General features: G+C 38.2%; 1 protein-coding gene and 1 long non-coding RNA gene across 2 annotated transcripts in view; both read left to right on the top strand.

Moving 5' to 3' along the window:
* Positions 1 to 13,310, top strand: part of LOC134665109 (uncharacterized) — a 347,418-nt gene that overhangs the window by 38,287 nt on the left and 295,821 nt on the right. The gene's annotated exons all lie outside the window — the stretch shown is intronic.
* Positions 7,603 to 13,310, top strand: part of LOC134665103 (transmembrane protein 132E) — a 117,455-nt gene continuing 111,747 nt past the window's right edge. Inside the window, 1 exon segment of the mRNA XM_063521927.1 lies at positions 7,603 to 8,058. Coding sequence (XP_063377997.1) covers positions 8,028 to 8,058 — 31 coding nt within the window. The 5' untranslated portion in view covers positions 7,603 to 8,027.

Raw genomic sequence — 13,310 nt, 5'->3', positions numbered from 1 at the left:
AAGTCGCTCTCGAATAGATGGCGCCATATACCTTTGGCCTATTGTCGGTTAGATGGCGTTGGCGACACCGTTTGATATTTAACAATTTTAACACGTATCAGTGAAAGAACATGGGTCAGTGTGGAACAATAAAAATTAATAATCATATATCCGTAAACATATTTTAATTCATTTATACATTTTCAATTTTATTTTAAGTTTTAATCGTGTGTCGATAGATGGCAGTAAATGTACCGTGACTACAAAATTTACTTTGACAGGACCCCTCTATACTATCTATTCTTTTTGGTTTAACATAGTGTGTAGTAAGGTACAATCAGCAGCAGAAGTTAAGCGGGCGAAGTGTTCATGTGATCTGAACACAACTTAGTTGCTAGAACTCGTTACCTACTTCTGCTGCTGACTATACTATAAAAATATATAGTGATAACGATAATATTAAAAATAAAATGAAAATCAACTTTAGTATTGTATAGGTTTACTGTAACGCATGGTTTAAAATCCGCTTGGTAAAACAAATTTCATCATTTTTTTTCGTCTCTCCGAATCGGCGCATGTAAAAATTTCAAACTTTCGGATTCTGCAAACTCTTAGCTGCAAAAACTGTTTAATGTAAAGGTTTGACAAATTTTTCGGTACGGAATAAGAGCGTGTTACATATGTAAATATTATTGCGGCCTTCGTCGTAACATATTATTGCAAGAGATTGTACTCGGCTTCAATGTATCTAGCTAGGTATATTGAAATTTACCGATTTAACTTCTGTACGTCGGTATAACTTTTGCAAATAAAGTCTCGCTGAAGAGTGAAGGCATCCACTCGTAGCGCTACGCTTCGCTGTAGCCCGCAGCAGCTTAAGCTCCGTATGTTGCGAGAGTTATTGGTAGACCCGTCCCGATATGTGTCGTTAACGCCGATATTATCGCTCAACAACGTGTTACAAATTTCAAATCCACAGTCCGACTTTCTCGAGTGCAATGCTTTACAAATTGTCTCAAGATGTTATTAGAGTCTTACCAAGCTAACTCTTAAATGGCATTTGAAGACGGAAATGTCGTCATTAATGTCAAATTTCTATAATAAATGACGTTAATACTGACACTGCCTCAATTTGCTCTGTTTAAATCTGTGCGATTGGTGCAAAGTCCATCTTCATCAGCATCATCCCACTACCCTGGGGTTAAGCGATTACACCGTTAACCCAGTGTCAAATTGTACTGATAACCATGATAACTCCAGGTTTAACCTATTAACCTGGGTTAGTGGAACGGTGCAAGTGGCGCTAAATAGGTTAGGTACAATACAATAATAATTAACTATTAGCTATCTATTATTCTACCCGCAGTGTTAAAATTAAGGTAGCTTCATTACGGATTAATGTCCAAAACTTGCGGTGTTAATTTGAGTAGATGGTAGGATCCCTGATTTTCAGCCTCGCAATCCCTTTTATTCGCGTCTCACCCCGTTTATCAAAAGTCAGAGCTTACTTAATTGCCGCCCTTGCTCTAGTAATTATAAACGCCAGGAATTTACAGCCACTATAATTAGGTTTCTCCATTGAAATGCGAGCGAGTGAGCGAAAACCTCATTACAAGCTTGGGTTCCTCCTAATGCGCTTTGAAATCGTTTTCTATTAGTTCCGATTCAGGAAAGACTCTCAATAAAATAATGGAAAATATTTTCAAATCACGTAAGAATACATCTTATCATTTTGAAATAAGTAGATCAAAAGTTTAAATTGTCGCTTGTCAAAATTTGGTAAGTACCTATACAAAAAAATCGATACACGGTTACCTATATGTGGCAATATTTTTGTTTCTTAAATAAATAGGTAAGTACATTATGTTTCACGCGGACGAAATCTTGTCTCTATAGCGATACCTATCTCAGATTTATGCCGACATGCCCGCACTTCTTAACTCTTCACATAGTAAGACGTGCCAGACACATTACTCCGTCTGTGTATGTATCGTACATGGCCGTCCTTGGTCCTAATTAATTTGCGGGCAGCTCCTTGCCAACTCAGCTGGCGCCGGCACTATATCCCAGTTTTAAATGGCGTCGCGGAATCGCCCGGAATACTTACTAGGTTGTGGTTATCGATGTAGTACGAGCTCGGCTCGTCTGGACACAGCAACTTACGCAAATCTAAAATATTTCAGATCTGTCCAATATGTAATTGTGTAGGTTTTTCGTAGCTACTATTATCTATGAAAAACCTACACACTTGCATATTGAACAGATCTGAAATATAGGGATTGCAATCCGGACTGGTTTTGAATCCGGCCGGATCCGGCCGGATTTTGGCCTCAATCCGGCGGATCCGGCCGGATCCGGCCGGATTGGTATTGCGGATAAAAAATTCATCAAGTCACGTATTTTATCATGTTTTTAGCGTTATATGCGAAGTTAAGGATATTTTTTAATGGATTAATAAAACTGGTGTCTTAACAGGAGACCTAGGCTCTCCCAAACCTGACGCGCGAGTGACTAAAAACAAGTGAGTCTAAACCGTAAATTATTCAATGTTAGTACGTCTCACAACAGTTTAATTCGATGACGGCTGTTTTAAGTTTCAAAAATCAACGTTTTCATTACTTAACCATAAATAAAATCTTCTTTTTCTCTTAAAATATCTATAGCCCAACCCACATTTCCAACAAAAAGGTGCTCTCAATTCAACCATTTTAGTTTTAGCAATCAAAATCAATAAACGTGTATACCTATACAAGTACATTTAGTAGCATAATAATAACAAAATAACATATAAATAATAATAATAAATAAATATTATAGGACATTTTTACACAAATTGACTAAGCCCCACGGTAAGCTCAAGAAAGCTTGTGTTGTTGGTACTCAGACAACGATATATAATATACAAATACTTAAAATTAAATACATAGAAAGCAACCATGACTCAGGAACAAATATCTGTGCTCATCACACAAATAATTGTCCTTACCGGGATTCGAAAACCCAGGATCGCGGCTCCACAGGCAGGATCACTACCCACTGGCTAGGTCAGACCGGTCGTCAAAAGTCAACATATATTTCTCTATTTAATTTTATAAAACTTTATTCATTATTATATTTTAAATGCAGGTAACACTTATTATAAGTGGGCTAAAATGGTTTGTACAAAATCAAACGAAAGAACATGTACATTAAATTACAATGTAACAACACAATAAATTGAATATAAACCAATGCAGTACTTATGGTGCACGGAAATCTCACGACACATATTTCGTCGGCTAGAAGACTGGCGTCAACTAACAAACAAGTTGTTGTGTTGCTGTTTGCGAGAGAGAAAATTCGAATACTGGCGAGAACTTTTAAATTTTAGCAGTGTTTTAAGCTGTAATTTTATATTTTAGCGCTTTGATTCACTTTACCGGATCCGGGACCGGATCCGGTGAATTTTGCCGGATCCGGTATCATGAAAAATGTGTCGGATCCGGCCGGATTACCGGATCCGCCGGACCGGATTGCAATCCCTACTGAAATATTTTAGACATGACAATAACACTCATGTTATAATAAGCTACGCAAATCTAAAATATTTCAGATCTGTCCAATATGTAATTGTGTAGGTTTTTCGTAGCTACTATTATCTATGAAAAACCTACACAATTGCATATTGGACAGATCTGAAATATTTTAGACATGACAATGACACTCATGTTATAATAAGCTAATGTCGGGTCTGAAACAGTGTGCATGTGCAGTTTGCTTTTTAACCCTCGACTCAAAATGGGATTAAGGTAGGTAACAGTGGATTCAGCCAGCAGAATTTTTGAAAAATCATGGCGCTTTCTTAGATCATAATTCTCTTTCAAAACCTGATTTCGCTCGATGTAATAAATCACGATCATATTACACTAAGTATCCTACGATTTAAAATGCCTTGTATTTAAAAACATTACCCCTATTTAGATAATAAATAAAGCATCATAAACGCGAGTGAAAACCTAAAAACGTTTGGCGTAACTTCTTTAATTCAATCGGCGTTTGACTTCCAAAGTTAGATAGATTCCCGTTGATTTATGGCGCTGCGTGTTGTTTACCCGTAGGCTCGTAGCTTCTGTGCAATGTCGCGCCAATTTGTATGGTATCGATGTGGTGAGCCCTCGAAGGTCAAGCGGCTCACATTTCTTGTCGTATCAACTTCTGGTTGGGTCGACCGTCAGGTATATTCTGTAGGTATAGGTAACATTCAGAATATACCTACTTAAGTACCTTAAATATATTATGTTTACCTATACACCCTTATTTTTGTTTCCTGCACAATAATTGCCAAAACTATTTCCTACAAAAATATGACTATCATATCCAACGGACTACTACTAACTGACTAACAAGTCAAAGACGTTTATTTCGATGACCGCTGGACATAAAAAAAATATCCATTCAACCCACCAACGGAGCGGCAGCTATCATCCATGAGGGTTCGTTACACATAGCCCTTATGAGTTATCGCTCGGAATGCTATTGACCATGGAAATCCGTTCCAGGCTTGCACACCTCACCTTAAAGCTTGCTTTAAGAATATTGTTCTCAATTGCTAGCCCATCATTTACAGGAATCAAGCCAAAAAGCTCTTCTCTCGCGTCCTATTTCAGGGGTCAGTTAAAATGGATGTCTTCAATATTTATTTATATTCTTTTAAATGTTCTTGATCGATAAGGTAGAGTTAGGTAAAGTTCCTGTATAACTAGGTGTATTTTTGCCTAAGCGTTTGCCTTCCAAATAAAAGTAAGGTTCACGTGGTTTATATGAATTCAATGCTTATCGATTGTTTAGCTTCTGTGCAATTTATACGTCTCGTCAATTCCTGCGGTATCGATGTGGTGGTCGTTCAAAGGTCAATGGCGATCGGCTCACATTTCTTTTCGTATCAACTTCTGTTGGGGTCGACGGTCGACGGGCGCGTTATGTACAGTCGGCAACATAAATATCACTCCGTTTTAATATGTACGGTTTAATTTTATTCATGTTGAAAACAGGTCTGATTTTAAGTTTTGTGACGACTGTTAAATGACCGTCAAAGGTACAGTCAGCTACAAATACCCGCCTCCTGCACAAGTTGTATGTACATATTAAGTTTGAAAAGGCAGGAACGGAGATTTCTATCTGCAGCTGATGATTGTACATAATTAAGTATTTAAATGAAAGTTCCCAAGTACCTGAGATTTTTAGTGTTCCGTACAAAACTTTGTTCACGGAACACTTATGGGATCACTTCGGTCTTGTTCTAATATGGTTTCGTTGCTGACAGTTCCCACTTGGGTGATTGGAAGTAGCTGACACATTGTCTGCACTCTGCTCTGCAGACGTTCAATCGTCTGTCCCGGTCGATTACTTAGTCGTCCTTCTAGAAAGGATTTTCTGGTTGGTGCATTTAAATAATTGTTGAAACATATAATAGAAAATAACGTTTATTACTTTCACGATCTTTAATCAAATGGGCAAGGGATAGGAGTCCCTTAAGGGTTAAAACTAAATAGTACTGGGTACAGAAGACTGACTCTCTAACAAAACGCGTCTGTCACGATCAACACAAATATGGCCGCTAAGTGGCGACAGCGCCACGCGCGGCTTATGGCAAACCCCAAAATTGGGGCCGAACGGATGGACTTTTAGCTACCTGTAGCAAAGCGACGAAATCGCGGAGTGAGCCACGCCTGGTTAAGGTGCAACTGCAATGAGTATGTTCAGTCGCACGGAAGAAAGAATGAGCGATCGGAGAGCCAGGGCTTGTTCAAGGAGCCCAATATAAACCTCAATACGCTTTATTGTTTTCTCCAGGAATTATTTTATTCACGTTTTCGTAGGTACTATACAAACATAGGTAAGGCATTTGGCATTTCGACGAATTGTATCCACCAATTCCTTGAAAGGGCTTTTAGTAGAGCTAATTTCCAATTCATTTAGCCTTTAGCCCGGTCAACTAGCGGAAGTGGATTACTTTTTTTGTTTTATTTTAAATCTGACTTTCAGCTGATACTCGTATTAAGCCGGAATTATATACCTATTACTATATACATTAGGACCGTGAAATTAATTTAACCAAAAAGTCGGTAATAAAACTATGACACCTTTTAATCATGTATCCTTGCTAACAGTGACAATCTGATAACCAGAGCTCGGATAGGGTGAGCTATTTGCCTTATATATGACATAAGACATGTCAAATTATAAGGCAAATAGCTCACCCTATCCGAGCTCTGCTGATAACTGGTATGAGATAATACCTAGACGAGTTAAAGTAATCAGGACATCAACTTTAAAAGAGTCTCTCGTTGTCATAGGAAACTTCGGTTCTCGACGGGAACTCATCTCGGAGCACTCTACCCACAAAAACTGTTCTAACAGTCATATCACACACTTCCACCACCAATAAAGTCCATGACTGTATTAGGTAGCTATGTCCATCTCACTATCCTTGAACAGGACATATAAATCCCTTAACAGAATCAATTGATAGTTCTGAAATCTCATAATCCTAGTGTATAAACCCACAGATATTCCACTGCCCATCTAGGTTCATCATGCTCTAACTGCAATTCTCTCTGTATTTCTTCGCTGTTAATCCTTCGTATTCCGCCACCAGCTTTAACTGTGGAAAACCAAGATAACTGAGATCTCCGTTCATGCCCAGTTATTAATACTCATGTACAGTATAATTTATACTGATTTAATTCTCTTGAGTCGATGGTTCAGTAGTCGATGGGAATACAGCGTCTTAAAGTGTTGACGTCAGAGGGCCGCCGCCGCAGGCCACGCGGCGCGCCGTCGCCCCGACGGGACCTGCTATCTCACGGTTTCATTCAAAACCGGTCATTTGATAACATTTAATTGTCAATAAACATAGTATTTATTTCTATCTACAACACTTGAAGTAAGTGTCGCCAAGTAAGTAAATTACATAATCCGTAAACATTAAACTTTATCAAGTTACCATTTTAGGTTTCCCAAAATCTGATAGGTGTGAATAAAATTCATTCCATCATCGCGTCTGCAATCCGTCAATCACAACAGCCAATTTTCAGCCCATCGATAAAGATAGTCAAAATTGACAGGGTTCTCGACATACAGAACAGGCACCCGGGCGGTTCCAATTTTATTTATGCTTGAGTACTCAGACCTGAATGCATAAAAGTTTGAATAAAATAAACGAATGTGGCGGAATCGGAAAATGGAGAGTACCGAGAAGCTACGAAGCTCGCGGCGTAAAAGCAGCCAGCGCCGTCGCAAGCTTTCTAGAAAAGTTATAAATTGTATACTGCGACCACGTTGTAAAACCCGTACTTGTCAAGGTATCGCCGATCGTAATTTCATAATATAAGGGCAGGTAAAGTTATGCAGAAAGCGTGTACCCGGACGAAAATAGCCAAGGGGCTTTCCTATGAAGGTTTATAATGCCTTTCATAAAACGTGTCCTATCTCAATCGTAGAGAAGGAATTAGGGGATTTTTCAAAGGAGAATTCGCAGTACCTAGTTAAGGATGTGAATTGTGGGAAGGAGGCGTCGTCGGTCAATACCGAGGTGGTGCGGTGCGGGCGAGGCGCAGGCGTGCCCCCGCGCCCCGCGCGCCCCTGCCGGCCTACTCACGCAACTCGCGAGTCGGCCGCCGTGCGCTGCGATCGCGCGCGAGACCTTTCCTCTCCGCTTGAAACATGTGTGATGTTTTCATCACAGAGAACAACTGTCAACTCGCTCTCGGGAACCACTAACCGCGTTATGAATGAATAACAAGCCCGTACGAGGCTGACGAGAGCCACCCGGCTCGGATTCTTGAACTTGTGGACAGCTTTCGCTGAGTGTCTAGTTTTTCTCGTGGTCGCTGACATTGCAGCGTGCGGATTCCGCAGTGCGCGAGTGTGTGGTTAATTGGCGAATTCGGAATCGGAGACCAGCTGAGTCGCGTAAACATTGGCCTTACCTTTGACCTGACGTTTCGTGGCGATGGCTCCTGAACAAACATACCCGGCCTAAAACTATCGCTTTGAAGGATTCCAACATGCGGCGTCTAATTTTGTTCCTACTGACAGGTAAGGATCGCATGAATTGATGTAACAATAAATACATAATATCCGTTTTATGTAGATCTTATGTTATGCCGTTGATTGCACTGCACTATTAGCCGTTTATTTTCAAACATTCCGCAGCCCGCTCAAACTTGTTTCTTACTGATAACCTGTAACTGGTGACTTATACCTCGCTGAATCGTCGTCTTCCTGGTGTAAGTACTACGCATTTCTTATTAATACGTTCTTATTATTATTATTGTTCTTTAGTGGGTAGTGACCCTGCCTGCGAAGCCGATGGTCCTGGGTTCGAATCCCAGTAAGGGCATTTATTTGTGTGATGAACACTAATATTTGTTCCTGAGTCATGGGTGTTTTCTATGTATATAAGTATGTATTTATCTATATATGTATGTATATCGTCGCCTAGCACCCATAGTACAAGCTTTGCTTAGTTTGGGGCTAGGTTGATCTGTGTAAGATGTCCACAAATATTTATTTATTTTTATTTTTTATTTTATTATTTTTGTATGAAGAAAAATCGTAATAATTTGATTGGAACCTGCGTTGCACATTGGTTTTGTTTGGCTATGCTTGTTTTTCTTTATTTTATACCCGTACCCCTAATTACCCGTTTATGATAATTGGAGTACTTTTACTTGATGTTAAGAATAACGGCCCGATTCGAACTCTTAAGATACGCCAATTAAGAGATCTAGAAACGATATGGATTAAATATGTCAGTGTCAAATGTGACGTTTCTTCAAACAAAAACGTCACTTTTGACACTAACACATCTAATCTATATCGTTTCTAGATTTATTAATTGACGTATCTCAAAGTTGGAATCGGGACATAAGGAAATTATTTAATGCTAAACTTTTTATCACAGTCATGTAAAATTCATACAGGTTTGTCAATTTGTTAGATAGGTACCTAAATGCCATTAATTGTATTCGTTTAATTTTTTCGTCACACTAGTTCCATACTGTTTTAAATGATAGGAAATATTTTCGTCCAATAGGAAGCTAAGCGTGTAAAAATACTTCAACCTACATGGTTCGGCATTTAACTCTTGTTAAAATTCCCGAATTAAAATATGAATACCAATAAAGCTAGGAACAATAGCAACTAGCAATCTAAATCAAGCGAGCGTATACATCGAAACTAAGCCGGTATGTGGATGATTGATATTCGTTTCCAATTAGTTGCCAGATCAATGATATTCCATTGCAAATAACGATCAAATACCTTGGTGTTTGGCGGATAATCTCCAATCAACATTAATGCGGGATGCTATTTACATTACCCTGATAACCCTGGCGCAAAATATCTCTTCAGTTCCATAGCTGCGTAGTCGGGACAATAGTGTAACATATGCTGGAAGAGCGGGCAAAATGCCACGGGCCCACGGCCCTAACTACGTAGCACTAGACTGAGGGACTGTAAGGAAAGGACTGGACGAAGACTGAAGCTATTATTAATTGTAAAATTAAAGAGGATCCCATTATTGATGATCGGGACACCCTGTCAGAAGAATTTGCTACGCGCTTCATGGCTCCTCTACACGATGGGCATGGCATGGTAAAGAACGATATCTACGTAAGTTGACTTCTGTAGAGATACTTATACCATACCTAACTATTAGCATCAGTCCTTTACTCAAAATTGGCTTTATCCGAGGTGGCGGTTGGTTCGATATAGTAGTTTTACTGTCCTCAAGAATTTGAGTGTCCTAAATGTCCTAATCGTGAAGTGTGTAGAGGGACAGACTGTTAAAAGGCCAAGTGCCTCTTGACCGTGTCATAAAGAGAATCGTTGCGATTGGTCATAAAACTATTGGCCTAATATATTTACCTATACGCTTTACATTGTGTATTAGGTAACTTCAAAAAGGTCTTAAATATAACTATAACCAGCTTCAAAGTATAAGGAGTACTTGGATATTAAAATGTCATTGATATTCGTCACGGTCTTGTCGCTCGTAAGAATAACTTGTATACCCTACGAGGCTCCTTCCGGGCCCGGTTCGCGAACAAATGGGACGGCGGGGCCAAAGAAAAGAGCAACTTTTTTGTTGCGCTAACAACGTTTTGGGAACAATAGTTTGCGGGTTTTATCACGAGATTTTGACGGTATGCAGAGTCATAAACAAAGGTAGGTATATACATATTGTGCACTTATAGAATAAGTATATGTATTGGCAACGTCGTTGTGTACGTTGGGTAACGTCGTCTAGAAATATGGCCAGTCGTATCTATGTATTAACTTTTGGGACCTATAGGGTTGCCCAAAAATATAAATATTAGGTAGTAGTAAAAAATTTAAACTACATTTATTTAACCAAAACAAAACGTTATGTAAGTATCTGCAAAATATTCTCGTTTATCAATGATACATAAATGCAAACGTTTGTTAAAATTATTAAAGATTCGTATGAGATGAGAATTCGTATGCTTAGGCATAGGTATATATATATGTAGTACAATACCTAAATCTAGTCTTGTTTAGTATTATTGAACACCGGTCTTTATTGTATTTACTAATGGCTGTAGAATTCGATAGATCTATTGTCGAGAGAGCACCTATTGTTGGCTGGACATCTGCCGGCGTGGGCAACGGCAATCCGTTGCGGTAGTTTACGTTTACACTCATCAGGTCAACTCGGCATTAAATCGATAAATAAATCAATCAATAAATCAAGCTATAAATGTACGTTACCATCCTCAAATGTATCCGAATTTGATGCTTGTTTTATAACGCATAAATCTTATATTTACGGGGTTTCGTGCGAGACTCATATTTAGACAGCCACATAAGAATAGGCACAATAATACTTTATAGTGAGTTATAACACTTATAACAATCTAACACTGTGAAGGATTCTGGATGCCAAGACTATTTCCTTACCTACGCCCTTGTATGTTGAAATAATTTTTAGTTAAAATACTTAACGTATTTACCATTAAATTATACGATTAATTATTAAATGAAATAAACGGTGACATTCGAGTCGATCTACATCGAGCATAAATCTGCAAATTGCTGTCGACAGCGAAATTATTATTCGGATCAACTCCAATCCAAACGCCAAACGTTGGTTACGAACGAAAAAAAAAACAAAAATGGTTTTTCAATTAAAAAAGCTCTGCCAGGCTTTGATTGTAAAAGGTTCAATAGATAGGTAGACGTACAGAAATTCTGCCTGTATTCTGAACCGAAAAAATATTGAAATGTTTGTTATTACCTAAATATTCTTAGTTCACCAATACTTAGTAAATAACTTGTTTGCAAATTGAGACAAGCATAGTAAGAGTAGGTATTCTGGTGACGTGATACATCGGTCTTATATATACGTGATATTACGGAATATTAAACTATAACCTCCCACCCAGACTGGAATATCTGGATAATATAACCAGTAAACCGGTGATCGTAGCATTAATAATATCAAGGCTCATATGATGCCGAATTACCTTTAGCATGACTTGGAATATCGATATACATGGATACAATATCTTCAAAGTGTCGAATAATATAATGCAGCAGGACGTGTTTTCAAATACTACCAAAGATAGCACGAGTGCGGGTGAGTCCTCTTTGTTACTTCTGTTCTAGTAAAAACCAGTGTAGCTTGACTTGACCGAGATCCGTACTATGTGTAATCGGAGAGCGCACTTTTGCTGGTACCTAACGTGCTATGTCGAACGATGGGAATGACATCCACGGATGAATCCAAAAGTTCCGAAACTAAATTTCGGGTGAAACAATTTTGTATCAACAATTTAATTTTTGCTGGCACGTACTCGTAGTTCTTTCTCGTCTACGTTCATTTATTTGTTTTAGGCATAAACAAATTTTCCGAGCTGGCATATTTCAACATCGGAATGTTACTTTGCTATTCATTATTTACATAACATGTGCCCATTTTCGTTTCTAAGTAACAATTATTTTATGCCCACTACAAAAGTGCTCTTGTAAAATTCAGGTCGAATACATTGTTTAAGGTATTGTTCGAGTGTTTCTTGTTAAAAATAACATAATCATTTATATAGCTGCCTACTTCAAATAGTCACACATATTTGATTTGATGGTGATGTGGACGCACTTATTTCCAAACTTTTTTTGAGAAATCAGTACGGCGACAGGTGTGCGGCTCAGGTAGAAACCGTCGTAATTGACCGCCCCATCATTTCTTTTGTGATTCACGGTACGGTTTTCGACTAAACTTCAATTGGTATTTTTTTGTTAATTTTGCTTAGACGGCTGCAGACTTTAAATAAAATGATAATATAAAAAATATATATACCTATGCGTATGCATTTTACATACACATACTTAATTCAGAGGGAAAGAGTTAACTAAGTATTTTCGAAAAAAGAGCTTAGTTACATTAAGTAAAATATGTCAATCCGTTCCTTTTGCTAGTTTTTCTTAAGAAGGGGTCATCCATTAATTACATCACACGTTTAGGGGGAGGGAGGGGGTCAAGAAAATGTGACATATTGTGACAGGAGGGGGGAGACACAAACTTTGTGACGTCACTTTAACTTCATCAGTAACCGATTTTTTCTTTTAATTATTTTATTGGCTGTACATTTAAATAACAAGTTTTTAAAACGATAATCGTTTTTATTCTTTTAATTCCTAAGCAGTTTTGGGTTATAAAATTACTAATATTTATATCGTCAAAAATATTTTGATAAAATATTAATAATACTTAATAGTACTTACTTAATTCGATTTGGCGATTTCGTAGAAAAAATATGACGTCACACTAGGGGGGAGGGGTTTGCCAAATGTGACCAAATGTGACAAGGAGGGGGAGGGGTCAAAAAACCTAGAAATTCGTGTGACGTAATTAATGGATGACCCCGAAAGAAGGACTCCGAATAAAACATTTTTCCCCGGGCAAAGCTCAGTCTGCGCCTCTAACAGAATTTGAAAAATAAAAGCTCCATTGAGGAACAATACTCAAGTTTCCAAAGTTCTCGGCCAACGGAAACCTTCTCGTAAAGCCTTTAGACACAACCCAACAAAAACTGAACCTTTTAATTCTATTAATATTCTATACCTATTCAAGAGAAAGTAAAACGGATGACTTTGTAGATAGGTACATAAATAATTATACTAAGAAACCTCCCTAGTTATTTTCAGTGTTCAGTCAGCAGCAGAAGTTGCTAAGCGGGTGAAGTGTTCAAATTTACCTTGACGCAATCTTATTCTCTTAACAATAAAGTCGCGTCAAGATCATTCTGAACACCTCACCCGCTTAA

The sequence above is a fragment of the Cydia fagiglandana genome, chromosome 6 (assembly GCF_963556715.1).
Source record: "Cydia fagiglandana chromosome 6, ilCydFagi1.1, whole genome shotgun sequence".
Classification (NCBI taxonomy): Eukaryota; Metazoa; Arthropoda; class Insecta; order Lepidoptera; family Tortricidae; genus Cydia; species Cydia fagiglandana.
Note: the sequence above shows the minus strand (reverse complement) of the source record. Positions and strands in the feature narration are given on the sequence as shown.